The 20,933-nt window shown below is 41.2% G+C and overlaps 1 protein-coding gene across 2 annotated transcripts in view; it reads right to left on the bottom strand.

Moving 5' to 3' along the window:
• Positions 1–1,646: 1,646 nt before the first annotated feature.
• Positions 1,647–20,933, bottom strand: part of GYS2 (glycogen synthase 2) — a 42,754-nt gene continuing 23,467 nt past the window's right edge. Inside the window, exons 7-17 of one of the 2 annotated variants that reach the window (XM_040062184.2) lie at positions 18,508–18,625; positions 17,987–18,107; positions 14,587–14,693; positions 12,509–12,568; positions 11,798–11,876; positions 11,168–11,281; positions 8,707–8,833; positions 7,338–7,433; positions 5,317–5,480; positions 4,158–4,238; positions 1,647–2,557 (exon numbers count right to left, since the gene is read on the bottom strand). In XM_040062184.2, coding sequence (XP_039918118.1) covers positions 2,336–2,557; positions 4,158–4,238; positions 5,317–5,480; positions 7,338–7,433; positions 8,707–8,833; positions 11,168–11,281; positions 11,798–11,876; positions 12,509–12,568; positions 14,587–14,693; positions 17,987–18,107; positions 18,508–18,625 — 1,289 coding nt within the window. In that variant the 3' untranslated portion in view covers positions 1,647–2,335. The remainder of the gene's footprint in view (positions 2,558–4,157; positions 4,239–5,316; positions 5,481–7,337; positions 7,434–8,706; positions 8,834–11,167; positions 11,282–11,797; positions 11,877–12,508; positions 12,569–14,586; positions 14,694–17,986; positions 18,108–18,507; positions 18,626–20,933) is intronic. The other variant, XM_040062185.2, reaches the window with a different exon arrangement.

Genomic DNA, 20,933 nt, shown 5'->3' with positions numbered 1-20,933 from the left:
TCCTCACCCTATTCCCAGGTGACTGATTCTTGAGCGTGTTCCTGGTTTAAGGTCTCAAGCTTCAACAACTCACAAATACCATGCAACAGAACAAACCTTCTGCCTTGCTGGTGAGCTGTTTGTGAAACCCCAGTAATTTCCATCTGGAAGACAATCCCTTATGTAACAGACGGCTGCTACCAAGTTTGTCAGGTGTCAGTAACTCTTGGGAATGTGTGGCATTTAATTTAGGCAATCTGTTGCTGTGGCTGAATGAGAAACTTTTCCCCTGACGCTATACATTCAACAGACACTAGTGTTTTGCTGTAGATAAATTGCCTTGTTACTAATGGTTAACCCTGGAATCAAGGCAGAACAAACACGAGCCCAAGGTGTGGGGCAGAGGCCGCTTTGGCCATAGCAGGACCTGAATCTGAGGATTGGGATCGGTCCTATTTCGGAAGCTGTACACTTTCAAACACCAGGAGGGTGCTCACAGCACGTGAGCGTGCTGAAACACACACAGCTTTCCTGCTCTGTAAGACAGCTTTCAAATACAAGCAAAAATACAGATTTCTTGATTTATGAAAACATCAGCTTTCAGTCAATATGCCCTTTCTGTGTTCTTTCTTTGAGACTCTCAGCCATTACATCTTTTGACTCTAAGGGAACTCTCATCAGGAGAACTTTGTGGAAAAAACACAAAATGCATTTGTTCTCCACATAGTAAATTGTGTGAAGGAAAATATTGGCAGTATCTTTGCTTTCACCACTTTTATATGAAGAATTACTCAGTGTTTAATTTCCTTTTAAATGGCTAAAGAAATTGTGACACCTTTTAATTCCAAATAAGTTTTTACTATAAAAACCGGAACCTGACTTCCGAAAATACTCTTTCAAGTATCCGAATCAGCTCAAGAATAAAACTCCAGTTTTAAAACTGATTTCAGGTGGCCAAAAATGCAAATAGGCACATTGTCATTTTTATTCTAAGTGCCCTATAGTCAGAACCATGTCATCAAGCATTGGTTAAGAGTTTGAAAGGTAGGAGCCTAACCAAAGCTGGACATCTAGGCTCCCCCTGTGATTGACAGGAAAGGTGAACACTTCCAAAGCTTACGTTGTCCTACCTGCTGAAGGACAGGCTGAATAAAGTCCTGGAAATGTCTTTTCCTGAGCAGCATGAGAAATTTGTGGTGCACAAACTTGAAAAACAAGAGATTGATTTCCTTCCTAACATCTTCATGTCAAGAGGTGCTTCTGAAGAGACCGTTCAGGCGCTCTCTGCATCTCTAGGAGCTGAAATACTTCTGAAAGATTTCCGTAAGGCAAATGAAATGTTTAGTCCTTGATGTGAGGATCAGCTATTCCCCAAGACCTTGGAAGTATCACGTGTGTTTCAAAATTATATCTGAAAGTTTTTTAGCATTATTTGTTAGGATTAGGTCTCTTCTAGAAGAAGTGAAATAGGGCATGGACTAATGGAAATTACTGTTCCTTGAATGTTGTCACGCTGGTCTGTGGCTTCTTGTCTGCAGGGGACGGTGCTACTCAAGAAAACTTTGTCATTCACTTTAGCCAAGTTACATTAATTTCCTCCCAAACAAGTTTGTTAACAAATTTAGAATCCACAACAAGATGAAAATAAAAGAGACATACCAGAGGAATCAGAAAATAAACGGTCTGCTGTTTATTGTGGGTCTAAACGACCTCAGAAACATGACTTCATTTGTCTCTAAAATTCAAATGCCCACTGCATTTATACTGTTCCACAGGAAGTATGTTTTACCACTGGATCAAGACACTTCTGTGTGCTGTAAAAAAGTGTTTTAAATTATGTAAGCTTACAATTAACAGCATCAGGAAAAAGAAAGACCATTTTCTTTTCAGTGTATCTTTTTAAACTCTTCCAGTATTTCACCAGAGTAACACTTTTTTTTCTCTAATTTTTTGAGCTCTGGCTTAAAGTTCATGTTAATTTAGGAGAGAAAAACGGGAAACATAAATGAAGCAGGAATTCTTTTGGGATACCCTAAACGTAGCTATTTGTCTAGACTATGATTAACACAGATGATTCCATAGACAAAGGTGTGATCTGCAGTTTGTATAAGGGGATTGTCTCATTTTCTAGTTTTATTAAGCCTGAAAAATCTCTTCTACCTCAAATGGGCACAGAAAAATTCGTCATTTAAACTACTTTCAAGGTGAAATAATATTAGGCTTTCCAACAGTGTAGCTCAAGTAACATTTAAGGTTCCCCTAATTATATCACACTGTCCTTAACACAAAGCTTGCCAAGCCTACAGAAGAAACTGTTGAGTGGATGGGGAGCAGTGCCAGGGTGAGAGCAACGAGTTCAGTTCCTGTACTCTCCATGCTGCTTCTTTTTTCCTTGTGGCAAAGCTCCAATGGAAAAGGGGGACTTGATGTTCTGCCTATCCCTTTCAGCTTCCTCATCCTCGTCGTATCTCTCATCCTCATCTTCGTCCTCAGCTTCGCTGTGGTGAGGGCTGGAATGCTGGGAGACAGAGGGCGATGGCGGCACTGATGAAGGCCTGGGGTACCTGAAACCTTCCGTCTGGCAGAGAGAGAAGCAAGTGGAATGTATTAACTGTGTTCCCCGGTCGGTTTTACACAGCAGTTTAAGGCTATCATCACTTCAGAGGAAGCCGGTGATCAGATGTAAGCTAGACCTGCCCTGCACTCTAAAACTAAGCTTCCCTCAACACAGATCCCCTCAGTCCTCCACTGCCAGTAAATGCCCCCTTGTAAGGCAGAGATGTTTACCCTGTGCCATAAACAACATCCTGCCCTTCCAGCACTGCTCTTTGCAAAACGTGACTATCTTTACTGAGCCTTAAAACGATCAGCACAACACAAAATCCTTCTGTACTCTGTAGTCAGAACGTGCTTACTGAAATTCAGGCTTCAATCTGAACATTCAAAACAATTTTCTAGTTGTAATGTCAGCATCTGAAAACCAGAGCACAGCAAGGGGTTTTAGTCTGGACCTCCTCTCTCCTTACTAAAAAAATAAAAACAGTTTCTCCACAGAGGTTTGGTTTCAAGTAACCTTGCTCTGAGCAGCCTCTCTTCTCAAATTGGTGCTGATCTGGACTAGGCAAGAACTGCTGGAAGGCGTGCCTTTAAAGTGACCCCTTGCAGCTCCAGCCAACATGCCATGTTCAGATGGAGGCAATACCTTGCCTTGCTTTTCCTAGAACATCCTTTCCCAACTCCCCTCTATTTGGTTGGTGCAGAACATCTCCATGGCATTTAGCAGAAGCAAAAATTAGAAGCTGCCACTCTTTCAAGAGGCGTTTCAAGAGCCCGTTCCTCAGCTGGTCCAAAGTGGCACAGTCCCACGCAGCTCAGTCTAAATCATCTGAAGACCTGTTCCTGTGCCGCATGTGGTAACCCCTGTGTTTGGATCTGATACCAGCTGGTTGTGGTTTAACCCCAGTCAGCAACTCAGCCCCACATGGCCTCAGTCACTCCCTCCTGGAGGGGCTGAGGAGAGAACCAAAAGGGGGAAAGTTTGAAAGCTCATGGGTTACATTAAGACAGTTCAGCAGGAAAAGCAAAAGCTGTGCACACAAAGCAAAGCAAATTCAGGAATTCATTCCCATGGGCAAGCAGATGTTCAGCCATCCCCAGAAGAGCAGGGCCCCATCAAAGGTAATATTTACCTAAAAAGACAAACACCAGCACTCTGAACATTCCCCTTTCCTCCTCCTTCCCACAGCTTTACGTACTGAGCATGGCGCCATAAGGTCTGGAATGTCCCTTTAGTCAGCTGGGGTCAGCTGTCCTGGCTGTGTCCCCTCCCAACTCCCTCTGCACCCCCACACCCTCACTGGTGGGTGAGGAGCAGAAAAGTTCTTGGCTCTGTGCAAGCCCTGCTCAGCAAGAATTAAACCATCTCTGTGTTATCAGCACTGCTTTCAGCCCAAATCCAAAACATAGCCTAGCTACTGTGAGGAAGACTGGCTTTGTCCCAGCCCAAAACAGCACATTCTTGACTGGACACTGGGTCTATAACTTGTTAAGCTTTTAATTAGGAGTTCCTACTTCCCTCTAGTTAAACCCAAACTTGCTAACTCTCTTCTCCCTCACACTCTTCCTCTCCCTACTTGTAAAGCTGTTAAAATGAACTCATCTCCAAGAGCAGACTTTACCTTTGGTGGAGCACTTGGTTCCATCTCAAATTTCGCTGGGAATGTTCTGCTGAGGGCCAAGCGTCTGGCATGCATGTAATACTGCAACAAAACAGAGAAGCCAATACAAGTAATAGAAATCTTGGGTAGATTTAAACAAGGGGGGGAAAGGAACATAAAATGAGTATCTTCTAAAAGATGGTGTTGAACAAAAGCTAAATGTGTTTTCAGATAAGCAGAATCCAGCTGATATCACTGCTTGTACTGCGAAGTGATGAGCCATTCGTGACAGTTTGACACAAAAGAAGTCTGGAAGAGAAGCTGAATAAGGTGCCTGTAAGATGTATTAATATGGAAACTAGGACTTGTCTTGGTCAGTGTAGTTCCTTTTGAGTGACAGGTATTCTTTGTCCCTCAAGAAAGAACTGGGTTTTTTTTAATGAGGAAAAATTATATCTTTAATATGTATTACATGTAAGTTTTAGACTCATTCAAAGTCACTTTGTACTGCACAGAAGCATGGGTAACAGTGACAGGGAAGTAACATTTATGAGTTCACTGATGCCTGGTATTTAAGAATTTGACAAAAAATATTTTTAGATCCACTGTATTCTTGAGTTTGCAGCACATGCACAGAAAAAATAGCTTGATATATCTTATGCTGTCTTGGGAACCATATAAATACTAAGATTATCACACAGGTATCAGTGTAGGAAAGGGTCCAAAATAGTTACAAAACTCATATATGTGCATCCACTTCTTTAGTCCTGCGGACTTGGGAACAGTACTTTGCTACTGTCTTCTTGGTAGGTGGTACTGCAGTGCTTTCTGTGTCAAATTAAAAAAACACTGTATTTGCATTTAAAGCACAAAGGTAGTTAAGGAGCGTTGAGGAGCCACAGGGCCCAGCAACATTTCATGAAGGACAGGAAGGATTTTTGAAAGTGTCCAGATGACTTTGGAACACAAATCCTCCTTGCCAGCAACACCAGCCCTCTACATTGTGTTTAGCACCAGAAAGAGCTCGCTGGTGTGACTGGACTCTGCTCTAACCTATCCAGTGTCTCCTTGCCGCTGGGGCATGGAGCATCACACGGAGATGTGCGGGCTCTGCCTTTACCCCCTGTGAGAGGGGCTAGACCTACGAGCCTGGAATTTTTAATGCCTCTATGCCACGCACCCTGCCCAGGTATTTCCAGTCCAGGAGGTCGGAGAGGCGCTCGGTGCGGTTCCTCTGGATGATCCTCTGGCGCCGGTTCTGCTGGCAGAACCCGTACAGGAACTGGGTCAGCTGGTTGCACGACTCGTCCGGTGAGCGGAACCTCCTGTCCACGATGTAGATCCCTGAGGGACACGAGGAAGGCTGAGGTCAGTGGGACTGAAGATGGGATCTGACCTCCTGCACTTCCAATCTACCTCCTGTGACGTAGCCTTACAAATCTTACATGTTGTATATCCTTTTTAATGTTAAAAGGCGGCTGCAGCTGGGACATTTGTCACCATTCTGATGGAATGGGGATATGCAGAGGAACATACATTTTTTAAAAAAACTTTAATTTTCTCTACTTTTCTGGCTAACATTCAGCAAATTCTTCAGAACTCAGAGGCTTTACTGTTGCTGTGTAAAGGGCTTACAAACCCGAAAAGGGTTCAAGTTTCTGGACAAAGACCTATCTTTTTTTATCCCAAATCATTTCTAAAATACTGACTTCTTAAAGAAAACATAATCAGTCTAGTGCTTTTCTAGCTTGCTGTAAAATTCACAAGTGTGGATGGCCAGAATCAGGCTGTAGGAGAGAGGCTGAGTTTTCTGTAGAAATACAAGAAAGTATTCTCTATGTTTCCATAGAGACAGCTAACTCACATACATCATTCAACAGACAATTTTGGCAGAGAGAGGGCAGAGGTAAGCTTTGCCTCTACATTGTTGAGATTAATACTTTATTTTTGCCACCTTCCTCACACCAGGGTGTTGGGAAGAAGAGGGTACCAAACCTTGCAGCTCTCCTAATGGACGTGACAGATGCAAAGCTACCTTAATGGTAGTGCCTGGAGCCAGCACAGTAATTTATGTCAACTTACGTCTATGTTTTGGCAGAGAAGAGCAAGTGACCTGTGCTCTGTGGTCTTTCTGAAGGGTCTCAAAGACATGTCCACCCAGGTAGGTGTATCTATATTTTGTACCTGGTTCTAACCCTTGCCCCTAGGTCAGGAAAAGGTGGCAGCAGTGTGGAGCTTTCACTGCCTGATTGTGGGAACAAGACCAGGTACACGGGAAGAGGACCTAGTTTGGGAATATTCAATATTCACAGAACCACAGAATCATAGAATGGTTTGGGTTGGAAGGGACCTTGAAGATCATCCAGTTCAAACTCCCTGCCATGGGCAAGGACACCTGCCGCTATCCCGGGTTGCTCAGAGCCCCATCCAACCTGGCCTTGGACACTTCCAGGGCTGGGGCATCCAGTTAGCCCTGGCTAACCAAGGAGGAAAGGACAGGGAGGGCTGTGATTGCTCTGTACCTCGGGGAGACTGCAGCTTTAGTGACAACTGCACTAGTTGGAAAACGGGGACGATCAGCCCTAAAAGGAGGATCTACTGAGGCAGAGGACAACTCAAGACACAGAACTGTCCTTATATACCAGGCATTGGCACTCCAGTCATGAACCATTCATAAACCTTCCTGAGCAGACCATTATTTGAAGTAGATAAGTAGATTCCCTGTATTTCCAAGGGCTTTTTTTTTTTTTTTTTTTTTTTTTTTTTTCTGAAGTGTACATGGTAATTTAATGTTTGTTTGGGGAGGCTCATGTCATTGGTCTCAAAGTCCCAGACTATTAAGAGAAGCAGGCTTCCCCTACTTCTTTGGAAGGCTCAGAGTGTTATAATGCAACCAGAGGCACTAAAGGGAGGTGCTGGAGACTCTAGACTGATATGACCAGTGAGTGATGAATTTGGAAGGATACAGCAGACAAAAGGTTAAAGTGAGACAAAAAAGATAACCTGGAAAGGGTTTGGATAAATATGAAAGCTGAAATCACTTGTCCAACTTAACAAGATATTCAGAGCTCTGAATATATTCCCATAATGAATTCCCTTATCCTAGACAAACACAAAATTGAGGAGCAATGGCGTGGTTGCTGTGTTTTTTGGTTTTCTAACTCAGAGGTGATACTTTGATATGCTGTTAAAAGATTTTACCATAAGCTGCTGGGTCAGCAACATGTTCCTGCATGAAACAGCCAAATCCAGAGAGGTTTGTGGTTACACTAGGTATGCCCATCACAGTACACTCAGCTGCAGAAAGAAAAAGGCAAAAAGGGTTTCAGGGCAATACACCTGCAATGATTTCATCTTAAGAGGAAAAAAAAAAAAACAAAACAGGCAGACAGAAAGTCCCATAATACTAGAGCTGCTCTGAAAATGTCAAGTGAAAACTATAATGATGTTTTATTGTGGATTCTGGGGAAAATATTTTTAAAAAAGAAATTTTAAACACAAAATTCACCATGTGTTTGCAAACATACATTTGAGCTTCTGAGCAGCTAAACTGGGAGTGCAGTTTTGAGAGAGAACCCCAATATATGGTCAGGACTATTTGTATTTTAAATTGGAGCCTAACGTACACCTGTGTTCATTAGTTGTTCACAACTCTTCACAAAGCTGAATCATGTAGGAGCAGGAGCATATCAAACTTTGGATTTTGATGGTTTGCCAACAGGTCTCTATGGCAAGAAAAAAAACCTAACAAAACAAAATAAAAAGCCCACACCAAAACAGCAAACCCCATCATTAACTCAGGACTGCATTCACAGTAGATGTGGAGCTAGTTTTATAAAATCAGAAAATGTATGCATTTTTTGTAGTTTTTGCTGTGACAGACATGAGTAAGGATAACTGCTCTCCCTCCTTAAACAGTTTTTGCCAAGGAGCCTAAGCTGAACCTAAACCAGCATGCAGAATCTAGTCTTACAAAAGTGCAAAGATATCTACATGGCCTTCATTCATATGATAATAGAACAGGTGTCTATAAAATATTTATAAATATACCTTTAAAAAGCACTCTTTGTTTCTGGGATACATAAATGGGTATTGACAAAGAAAATATTCTAAGTCAGAATATATGTGCTCTCTGAATTTTTAGAAATTTCCAGTTAATTCAATTAGATTCACTACCACTGCATGTATTTCTGTTAAGCAGCTTAGCTATGGTGGTACATAATTCTCTCAAACTTGTTATATTGAGTTAAATCCACTGGACTATGTCAGCTGGCAGCATCAGATTTCTTCCCTAATTTTTTTAATATTTACATTCCTGCACACCTTCTTTTAAAATCCTTCAACCAAGAATTAGGTTTTAAAAATTATTTCTTTTTCTAAAGCCACAGAAAATCAAAAGATTACATGTTAGTAAGAGTCCAGTGCAGGGACAATTTTGCCAGCAGTAAGACCTTTGCATGGCAGAGGAAACAGAGTTAAAGGAATCTTTTCAGCACTCCAGAAGGGACTGGCTGCATCAGCAGAATGGGTGTTCATCTGTCCACACTAGTTAAAGGTTTTGAATTCCTACCTGGAGTGTAGCCCCAGGGTTCATAGTAAGATGGGAATACACCAAGGTGGCAGCCTCTAACAAACTCCTCGTAGTCCAAGGGCAGCAAGGGGCTCGTTGATGATAGAAACTCTGGATGTAGGATCACCTGGATATTCAAAACTTATGTTAGAGGTGAAAGAAAACCATCATTGACGTATTTCAATTATCAATACACTTAGGCAACTTATTCACCCTGGTCTTTTTCTAAATATCTGGACAACACCTCCTTTGACCTGATCTGTTATCTACCCCACCTCTCACACTGCAGTGCATCCTGCCTCTGTGCATTCTTGTTCTGGAAATAGTGCTGACAATAAACCCTGGTTTTGTTACTGGACAGGTATTTAGGTTTATCCTTCTTCATCAAGGAGGCTCACATGCATGGAGAATTAGGCCTAAGGCTGTGGCATTTAACAAGATCCGTCCTGTTGTACAAAGGTACAGAGGATTTACAAAGGTGTCCTGGAGTGACAGGACAAGGGGCAATGGCTTCACACCGACAGAGAAGATGTTTAGATTGGATATCAGGAAGTAATTCTCCCTTGTAAGGGTGGTGAGGCCCTGGCACGGGTTTCCCAGAGAAGCTGTGGCTGCCCCATTCCTGGGAGTGTCCAAAGCCAGGTTGGATGGGGCTCTCAGAAACCTGGGATGGTGGAAGGTGTTGCTGCCCATGGCAGGGGTTGGAATGAAATGACCTCTAAGATCTCTCCCAACACAAACCATTCTATGATTTTATTAGGATGTCTGATGAAGAGGAGGCCTCAGGCAAACACAGTATTTCTGAGCTTCATAGCATTCCCTGCAACAAAGGAATGTTCACTGAATTCAACAGATCTCCCAAGAATGGAAGGAATTTTGAAAGCAGACACATTATAGCCCTGTCACCACAAACCTGTGCCTAGGCCAATTAATCTTGCTGAAAGACAGCTCCAAGGACCAAGGTTAATTTTTCTGTGTGACTCTGCAGGGCTTGGGGTTGCAGCCCCACATCCACAGCTTAGTGGAGAAGTGCCTTGTGTGTGGTGCCCAGTCAGCTTCAGGAGGAAGAAACACGACAGAATGGTTTAAACTGCTCTGGGTTTATTTCCCTGCATGAACACACCACAGCCATTATTCCATGGCCAGGATATGCTTTTATCCCTTCTTAATAAGATTGTCATACTACTCACTTGCGTAAACAAATGAATGCACTCAACCAGTATATGGACTGTAAACTCATTTTGCAAGCTTAGCTGATCCCACTGATTCCACTGGAATTGCTGAGGGTATTTTTCACATGCCAGCTGTGTCTGCCTGGATATGTTATACCTCTCTCAAAATTACTTTCAATTTGAAGTTTACAGATTTTTTTTTAAATGATATTCCGCTCATTAAGTATTAAGCCTGTTCATGCAGGAGGCAATTTTTCAGTGGTAATAACAGTTTTTTACAAACTTGACATCTGCTGAGAAGCAGAAGGAGATGTCTGCTGTATTATAGCCTATCTGCTCTCTAATGCCTTCAAGCAGTAAATTTTGAGGTATTTTTTACTACATTTGTACACAACTCATCCTTCCCCTTTACTTTTTGTTACATCTTGTGCATTATCACCATATCGTGATCCCAGAATTCATTGGAATTAATGTTCATATATTAAGCCAGGAAGAAGCAACTAAGTGTAAGAAAATATTTACTCAGGTATAGCCATGAGTTTAAAAAGATACTGAGAATAAGCAATATGTCATTGTTAGAGATACCTTGGATTTGACTTTAAAGAAAAGGTTTGGAACAGGAAGGATTTTCAATTTTGGGTTCAGCTTTGACTTGACAGATGTTGAGATAGTCATAGTTAGAATGTCAGAGTTTGCCAGAAAAAAAACCAACTTTGGCAGACCTGTGAAAGCAGGAGCTGATTATTTCTGTGGTTTGACAAGGTAAACGTGGAGGTAATTAATTTCAACAGGTGATATAAGCATGAGCATAGCATGAACAGGAATTCCTTCTGCTCAGGATCAAAGCCCTTAACTTTTTACAGTAAATGCTGAGTATCAGGGTGTTGCCCTTAAGAGATGAATCAACACTCCAGGAATGCCTGTGCTCAAACCTTGGACCTCCAGTTTTAAGTGAGTGAATCTATCTGGAGTTTTCTATCTGGATGCAAATGAGCCATGGCACTTTCTTGATTTCAGGAGTAGCAGCTTCTCATTCAGAGCAGGAGGCAGCAATGAAAACAACTCCCTAACTTCAGATTTCTAACTTGAAATTAGCTTGGCTAAACAGCGCCTGAGGATCTCTGTGCAGAGAGAAGTTGTTATTCCTGGAAAGGGAGGAAGAGAGAACTACTCTAGCAGTATAATTCCACCTCTCAAGAGTTTAACTGTGCTCCCCATGCTAGCGATGCAGACTGGCAATGTTCAGAGAAATCCCATTTTGTGTCTAAAATGAGAAGGCCAGAAAGCACCTTCACGCGGTCTGTGCGGTTGTTGAACAGCCCAATGCGCCGGATGGTGTTGAGGATTGGGTCATTGCTGTCATCAATCATGTTGTGGGTGGTCACCGGAGGCAGAGTGTGTCTCTGAACACAGAAAAGGCAATCCATAAATCAGAAAAACTCTTGGCAAACAGACCTGTTGCCACTTCCTAGGGAAGAGAGTGGCAGATTTTGTTGTTGATGTGAATAAGCTTAATTTATCTCAAAATAAATAATTTTGTACTAATTTTTAGAAGGGGCCACCATTTAATTTTGAAGATTTTTAGTCAATGTAGCATCTCCTTAGAATTTGATTTCACATATTTAATAAAATTGGAAAAATCCAGGCTCAGGAACACTTCAAGGTTCACACTTAGTTCAGAATAAAAGAGTTAGGCATGCATGTGACTGAAGGAATACCCATGGACTCCCCAGAAGATTAGTTTGGGTCACACTCTCATTAATCAATCAGAGCTGATTTTAAACATTACTGATGAGAAGTATATTTGCTGAAAACTTCTTCCCAATGCACACATATCGCTATATGTCACATGCAATCCTTTTACATCATCACATTCATGATTTAGATTAGATCTTTATATAAATAACATATTCTCTGACCTGAGTTGTAAAGATTGCTCTTTTCATAATGCTTATGTCATCTCGGTCAAGAATCTTGTTCAAGTCTGGGATTTCTCCTCTGCAAAGGAAACACACAATTTTACCAAATGAGTCATTGTCCTTTTTGTAAAAAAAACGAAGAAATGGCCAACAGGGTCTGATCTGAAGTTTGCTGATATCAACATGAACCTTTCCTTTGTTTTCATGGCTCTTTTATAGTCCCTAAAGTGTTCTCTCATATACTTGCTGATCTGCCAATGAGATTTCAAAAACAGGCTAAAGAATTGGTTTATTCTGTTTTTTGGACACAGCTTGTTTTTACTGAAGTTCCAGTCATCTCACCTGTGCTTTGGGTCATTCACCTCCAGCAGTCTTCTGAAATGATGTGACCGAATCCCTAACACATTTTACATTGTCTCTTGTGCTTTTTTAAGCTGAAGTAGCTCATTTTTGACACAGGATAAGCCTTTGTGTTACTTAGACATTCCCTTTCAACTCTTTCCACCACAGGCCTCTGGTACCTTTATTTTTTTTTTCTCTATGGTTTGTCTGTTGGACAAGTATCTTGTTTATGATCCCATATCTTTCTACCATGTCCTCCTATGGATGTCAAAATTCCTTACACAAAGAGCAGCAGCACAGAAACAGCACAAGTAAAGCCACCTGAACATGAGGCTCTACAAGGCAGAGCAAAGCAACTTATTCACTCACTTCAGCAAGGAATTGTAGAGTTTCCTTCCGAACTTTTCTTTCACAGATTGTGCAGTGTCCCTAGGAAGATAAATAAATATATGCATGAAACAGGAGAATCCAGGACAAAGACAGTATAAAAGAGATTCCTGCTGTTGGAAATTAAACTGATATACTGATGGAACCAGGGATGCAGAGGCAGACAGTGGCCTGGTTCTCAAAGCTCTTTTCTCCAGCCAGCAGTGGTGCTGATGGATTCCAGCAGAGCTGAGGATTTGACCCGCACCTACAGATGAGTGCCCTGGAAAAGCCAGGGGCAGGATTTACTAGGGATTCCTTCTAACCCTCTTCTCTGAACAGTAGCCCACATGTCAGCTGTGAAAAAAAGAACATGTATATGGCTGTAGGTAGTGTAACACGATCACTAATAATGGACAGAGGCATCTCCAACTTCTCTTGACCTAGAGGACAGATGCAAGGTAAAAGAATTAAACAAATAGGTGTTTTCAAAACAAGCTTCCCCCTTAGTTTTCTGCCCTATTTCCCAACTCAAAGGCTTTTGGAAACAAGTATTAGACTAAAAGGTAGTTTGTCTTAAGTAGTTTGCAAAAAAACCCAACAACAACAAAAAACAAACCAACAAAAAACCTTCCTAAAAAGTTCAGACCAAGTTTTAAGCTATTAATGAAGCCTGTGTTAGATGAAGGTTATATTTTAGCTAAGGAAGAACTCCAGTGAACCACTGCTCTGCATGCAAAGAGTAATTTTTATTATTCTGCCTGTGGCAGAAAGTTCTATTATCAAAACAGTAAGTGCACCCTAAATTGGAGTAAATTTACTGAGTGAAGTTCCACTTCACAGGACCTTTCCTGCCTTTCTGATTTCTAATTATACTTTAGGCTAAGACAAAACTTGTTAAGTCCTAAACTTTACCAAGCTGGGAATCCACATACCTGTTTTTAGGTGCTCCCTCCCAGCTCACATAGACACAAAAGTGGATGAGTTGATTTTGGGTGAGCTGTAACGCAGCCCAAGCCACACTGATCCAAACCCCAGCAGGATAATTCCCACGTGACTGCACTCTCATAGATTGCCATGCACAATATCTATCATTTACCCGGATGGGATTGACTGCTTTTTCAGAAGCAGAGGAATAAAAGGATTTTATACCCTGAGCCCGTCATCACATATTAATCTGTAAGTGCTGTATTCCTTTATAAGTGCCAACCTCTTCTTGTCTTTAATTTCTGCGGCATCCTGAGAAACATTTGATATCATTATGAAATACTGCTAACAGATGGGTTTATCCTGGAGTTCAGATTATGACCATGATAATGCTGCATGCAGTGATGCAGAGAGTCTTTTGCTTTTCACAGAGAAGAATAGCTGAAAGCAGTCTTTTCCTATACATAATCACACAGCAGTTAAAGTGAAGGTTAATCCTTCTCCTACATCGTGGGTTTTTTTTTTTTTTTTTTTTTGTTTGTTTGTTTGTTTGTTTGTTTGGAAATTTGCAAAATGAGTAGGGCTGTGACAATTTTCCCTTTATAGCTGTAGCTGTAAGTTCCACTTCCTGGTTATGGCCACTGCTTGTTGTACTCCATACAGAAAATTATAGACAATTGTTATCAACTGCTGATCTGCTGGATCACAAAGTGCAATTTCCATATTTCTAAATTAAAAAAGGATGTGTATTTGATTTCTTTTCCCCACAGAGAAGCTCACTGTGAAAAATGAGCAGGCAGTATTTATTTTGTGGGAGCTATATGATACGTCCAAAAGGAGTACCAGAAACAGCCAGAAGACATCCAGAACGCTGGATTTTCTAGAGCATTTGACTTTGTTGCTACAAAACAAGCACTACTTGCTAATAGAATGGCAAGGCAAGTTAACTAAAAATAACTTTGGACAAAAAAAACAAAACAAAACCTAAAAGGAGAAATATTTGACCTTATTTATCTTTCCCATCTCTTTCATCCCTGAAATACATTCTAGTTACCCACAATCCTCAGTTTAGCAAAAAGAGGGAGCATTATTCTCCAGCTGAGACTTTTGCATGACTCCACATCAGACTGCACTGGGGTGGGAATGGCAGTTACCAGAGCTGCTTCCGGACTGCTTGTCCTTTCAAGGTTTCCACGTTGAAATTGTTGGTCTTTGCTGGCATAATGAAGAACACAATAACTGTAACATCAGTCTTGTGAACCTGCATGACAAGAAATAGAGAGGAATTAAAAGAAAAAAGTCATACAGGGTATCACGGCCAACTTTAAGAATTAGTCATGGGAAATGCCAAATGCACTTTGGTTTTCCAGGAAGTCTCAGATCTTGTAGCTCTTGCTACAAACAAAGTTTTGTCAAATCAGAGATCAAGACAGAGATGACACCCAGTTTCAATTTGGGCAATCAGATCTCCCTGAGCTCTCATGGTTTCGAGAAGATGGCTTTGGAAGTGCACATGAACTGCACAAAAATAAAAGTCCTACATACTTTGTCACCTGAAACACTGTGCTGGCTCAAAGGAGTGTTTGGTTTACTAGCTGAGGTATGCCTAGGCATGAGATGAGGGATTTCCTACAGCAGCAGGTGTATGGGCAGAGAGAGAGAGTAACCATTTTCTACCTGAAACCCGGGCAAAGAACCTGCCAGACATGCAAAAAAGCCACAAGTAACTTCTTGCTCATCTCTCCCATCCAGCTGCTTCAAAGGCAGAAAGCACTTGCTGTAAATTCTGACCCTTTATTATTAGATGATTTCACTTGCTAGTTTCTCCTGTGCATGAACAGGATTCAAAATACCAGGTCCATTCATTGCTGCATGAATGAGGTTTTACTCCTCTCAGCAACACTTTAATGAAAAGCTAAGGGTGAACTCTGTTCAGAGCTGTAAAAATTAAATTACTTTGAACTGCCTCCATTTCAAATTTCAGATACACAAACATGCTGCTAGCGTGCCTTCTCTCAGACATAGAGGGAAATGTATAGCATAAAATAACCTATGTGAGTCATCTATCATGTTATTTAATGTTCTTCCTTTCCCTCTCTTCAAAGCAGGTTCCAAGTCCATCATGCCACGATCCCAGTGTGCATTAACAATGTCTCCCAACATCCATATTCTATTTCCAAAATTTTAGTAAGGTTTTCAAGCAGCAGAAGAAAACATATCTATAAAATAAAACAAAACAATTCCATGCAATGGTCTTGGGTTCTTCTCCCGAGATTCAGGTAGTTTTAGAGTCTTTTTGCCTTCTGCAAAGCCCTGAGCCAGACGCAACAAAGAGACGGAGTCTTCAGGTTCTGATTTTCAAGGTTGCGTGCTTTGTTTATTGTTTCTTATTTTACAATTCTCTCAGTGCCCAACTAAGATCTGTGCAGCTGCTCAGGCATCTGACGACTCCCCCTGCACTGAGCTGTCACTCTCTCTCATACTAATTGTTACGTATTCTCTATTTATAGTTATTTGCCAATACCTACTACCTATACTAAACAGGTCATCTCTACTCTGACCCAATCTCCTTAAACTACTTTTTGCCACTGACACTACAGAAAATGGAGTGAAGGAAGAAGAAAGAAGAAGCAAGAGACAACGCCCCAAATCCTCCATCTCGCTCCCATTCACTTCCATACTAAGAAACCCAAAACTACGATTTTCCACCCTGTGATAAGCTTAACTACTATCTTTCACACTCTTGTGGCCTGTAATTCATCTTGCAGTGTAGGAAGCCTTTCCCAGGGACTGAGATCAAAGCCAGTGTCTTCCTGGGCTCTGTGCCAGGGTCCCAGACCCCCCTGTCCAGGTCTCTGACCCCTCTGCCCAGGTCTCTGACCCTCCAGAGCAACCAAAGGGATGCCCTGGACTCTGACACAATGGTATGTACTTTTTAGGTTCAGGCACACCACTGGGACTTGTTTAGGAAGTACCACCATTTCCAGATTTGTAATTAGTACAGGTAGTCTGCTGTTCCCAATGGAATTACCTCTCGAAATAATTACAGAGCAAGTGTTGTTAGAACAGCTAATCAGATGCCAGCATCCACACTGGAAAAACAATGCAATAAATCCAGGGTCAGCTTATGGGAAAAGCAACAGTACACTGTTCTGTAGAGCCTGGGAAAACTGGCCTTAATTCCCTTTAATTTCCATCAGCCTGTTTGCCATGGATGGCACCAGGAAGCATTTCTTCACAGCAAGGGTGATCGGGCAGCGGAAGGGGCTGCCCAACGAGGTGGTGGAGTCACCCTCCCTGGAAGTGTTCAATAAATAACTGGACGTGGCTCCTAGTGCCATGATCTAATTGATGTGGTGATTGGCCAGAGGTTGGACTCAATGATCTTGGAAGCCTTTTCCAACCTTAAAGATTTTATGATTCTATGCTATAAATCATTAGCTGCAAAAAGAGACTGCCGCAATAATTGCTCGGGCAATTCTTTCCCTCTTATTGCACAAGACTTTCCAAGTAATCAGCATTCACAGGTAACAGCCACATAAAAGCCATTAAAGGTGGCTGATGTTGCACAGCACTGCCAAACAACTGACTTCTGTTGTGGAAGAAATACTTCAGTTCTGTGAGGTGATCTGTGTGAATGAAGGGATTAAGAATTTCCAGAAAATCCAGAGGCTCTAAATGGCATATTAATAGAAGGTGGTGGTAGAACAAGTGTACCTAGGGCTTTGAATATTAGTGGCTCTTTCATCCCTGTTGACATTGCAGTATCATAATTTTTATCCAGATTTTCCATATCATTCAACTGATAAGAGTACAAAAGACAAGTCTAGGACAACAGCTAATTGATCCTTGCCAGATGATTGAAAATCAATTAGCATATTTTCTGGATTTAATTTTCAATATACCAGCCTTTGGACACATTTTCAGGGCCCTCATTGTAGGTGGCAAGGGCTCTGCTCTGTGATTTTTAACAAGGCCTTGCTCTTATCTTCATTGCAGTATTCCATAAAGGCATTTAGAAACATTGCACTCATCTTGTAGCTGAGGAAACACAACCATGGAGAACTGAGTGGCTTCCCATTGCTTTGCACCAGGCCACTGTCACTCTGTGAAGTTTAATGCAACATTCCCATCCAATGGGGCAGCAGTACTCAGAGATTTAAAAGATCATTATCAGGTCCTAATTAATTAAACAATTTGATTTAAAAGGATATTTTTAAAATTTTAATTTTTAAAAGTTTGCTTTTATTTCCATTTTAATATGTAAGCCATCAGGGTAAACTCTAGAATACTGTTTTCATTACTTCTCTCTAAAAACCAGGGAGGCAACCATGGATTAACTTCTTGAACTATGTTACCAATTCTTTTTAAACTGTCTGAAATCATCATATATTCTGATGGTTCAGAAAGAGAGCCCTATGAAAACTGTGAATATCCCATAATTACTTTCCTATAAACCAGAGTATTGAAAGGGAATTCTTGCAGGTGGCTTCCCCAGTATGGTCAGTTTGAGCATCAGCTCTATGCTTTCAACAGCTGTGTAAGCTTTCTTACCCTCAGCAAAAAGTTTAATCTTGATAAGGCTTCTAGAAACATATCAGCTCCCTTGTTGGAAAATTCATATCTCCCAGCAATAAAGAAAAACAATGTCTTGTCAAGATCGAAGTCAAGGTGGCTGAAAGCAAGAAAACAGACAAGAACAAAGTATTTCTCGAGATACAATCAAACAAAACACACAACAGCTTTCTTTTCTGGAGGAACTTATTATTGCAAGCGAAAAATGAAAGTGATGCTTTTCTGCTGGGCTTTAAACTATCTTAATCTGACAAACCGCATCTTGGGTAAATAACAAACAGATCGAGATCCGCTGTATGATATCACAATCTGTTAAGTAGAGTCAGATCTGGTGCTTGAAATTCCCTTAGCTTCTGACCGAGAAATCCCAGACAGATATTTGAATAAGCTGGTTTCAACATTTCTACTCCTCTATGAAGTACTTGTTAGTCCTCCTGCTTTGGTTCTTATTTAAAAAGTGTTGGACAAGCGTTGCTAATTTTTGAAAAGTAAAAGCATACCCATAGAAATGACCTCGAATGAACTCTTGGATCCTAGCCTTGTACATGGAATGCAAATTCTGAAACTCATGCATTGCTGAAAATTTCTTAATGTTCAAGCCATTTGGGGTGACAACATCTGGAAAAGCAGAGAAAAGGCAGAGGTAGACATCTTCAGAGTCAGAGAAATCTTTAAGGAAAGAACCAATGTGTCTCTCAGCTTGATGTGAAGAGGTTATGTCGTTATGTTACTCACAGGGAGGGAACAGCACTGCCTCTACAAAGCTCTTGCACATGGCTCTCCACTGCCTGCAGCATCAAAGCAGCTTTCACCTGTCCTCAGCACTAGGCAGACCCTGCCCTTTTGTCCTGCCACGACTCCAGTAGTGTCTCCACTGAGCCATATGTTTGTTGTGCAACTTGCCCTTTATCTCTTTATCCTCGATATCACTGTTGCATGCCCTATCACTACAGATTGGGAGCCCTTCAAAGCAGAAACCGTGCTGTACTATGCCCTTTTTTGCTGCAAGGCACAAGAGATATCCATTCTATCAGAGCTTCTGAGAATTTATCCAAAAAGGGAGCATGTAAGGAACCTTTATAAAACAGCCTCTTTCCAGTAGTTGGTTGCATTTCCCCTAAAAACAGCCACGGAATAGTGCGCTTTACATTCTTACCGCTGCTCTCCACCAAGATTCCAAAGGACCCTACAATTAAAATTTGTTCACTTTATCATTGCCCCCCTCCAAGATTCTAAAGGATCTTACAATTAAAATTTGTTTATTTCCAGCATTGTAAAGGTAGAGTTTTAGGATATACACAGAGGACAGGCACTGAAATTCAGTCACTCTCAGCCTTCCTGAGAAGCTGAGCGCATCACAGCATCTATTCAAAAGCTTGCCCTAAATCCAGTCCAAGTTAATGGGAAGAATGCCATTTTCTGTCCTTTGAGCTGGGTTATGAATGGAAATGAAAGGGAAGGCAGTTCCTCAGCAGATATATTTCATGGCAACACAACTGACTGAAACAGACCTATACTGATTTAAGGTACTTGCCCGACATTATGCAAATACCACAGCCTTTTTTAATTGCTTCTTTGAAAATTACAGTCTGCTTCAGCAGTGTACGTGTTACCTGCCATGCAAGTGATCTCTGATTAAACTTGTAAAAGGTCCCGAAACACTTCAGGTTAAACTGCAATGGATAAAAATATAGCTTTTAATAGTAACCATGAAATAGCAAGTCGTGATGGATCTGTTTCTGGAGTGCCACTTTTGAAACTAAAGATCAAGAAATCTTTACTTGTTAGGTACTTAAGATTTAGTTTTCAATGACAAAAAAATCTTGGTGGACCTGAGGAGAAAACCTGTGCTTTTACCTTCTCCTGCCCAGCACTTAAGAATTCTCTGAACAAAAACCCCTGGGGGGAGGCAACAGAGCAGAAACATCCTCCATTGTCTTTACCAACAACACACTTTCTTCTTTCTCTGACCTGTTTTTTTGTTCTGCATGGCAAACTGGCTCATGCAGGACAGGGCTTTGAGACTCCAGCCATCTCAAAGTTTTCCCAACACAGGAAGAATCCCTTCCCCGGCTATTTCTGGCTGGCTTCCTTCCACTCTCACATTCATTTATCAGGGAGTTTTGGAGAGCCTTACCCACCAGCAGCAGCCTGTGTATAACCTACTCCCACATCCTTTGGTTTAACTGCAGCTTCATTTACCCTTTCATGAGGAATGGGGCTCAATGCATCTCTTGTTTAAGGCCTTGAGATGCATGACACACGTAGTGGCCCAAAGAACCCAGTTCACTATTTCTGCTCAACATGCAGGAATATTTTGAACATGTGTCAGGGATGAAGTAATGAAAGAGAACTTGGTCCCTACACTAATCGGTTCGGGTTGTTTTTATTTTTGGCTTTTTTGGGGGGAGGTTGCTGTTTAATGAATTAACAATATCTTTGAAAATTCATTCCAAGTAGGTAAAATCAGAATGTTTTGACTTCTGTATTTATAGTAAAGAAACTGGCATTGATTTAAGTAATACCAGCACAGGATGAAGTTTTCTCTTAATAGATCACTAACAATCAGAGTTGACGTGTACTTTTTCAGAGTTTTCATCTATGATTTAGATCAAATATATACAGATAGGAAGCCTAGATCTAGAACTCAAGTGATACCTGAGTCTCTTGGAATTTTGATTCAAAGCCTTCTCTACTGGTAATGAGAAATATGTTCCATATCTGAGTGAAAACATTAGAAATCCCATAACACCAGTTTTCAAATCACAACAATATAACTTATGTTCACTGAGAGATTCTTGCTGGATATGTCAAAGATACTCAAGCTTTTAACAAATATGATTTGATAAATTGTTGATCACATAACAACTGCAGTAAGTGGGATCAGCATAATGCAAGCAGCCATCCGCCAGGTTTAGACTGGCAA

This window comes from Hirundo rustica, chromosome 4 (genome assembly GCF_015227805.2).
Source record: "Hirundo rustica isolate bHirRus1 chromosome 4, bHirRus1.pri.v3, whole genome shotgun sequence".
NCBI classification, from domain to species: domain Eukaryota; kingdom Metazoa; phylum Chordata; class Aves; order Passeriformes; family Hirundinidae; genus Hirundo; species Hirundo rustica.
This window is presented reverse-complemented; position numbering and strand designations above follow the sequence as displayed.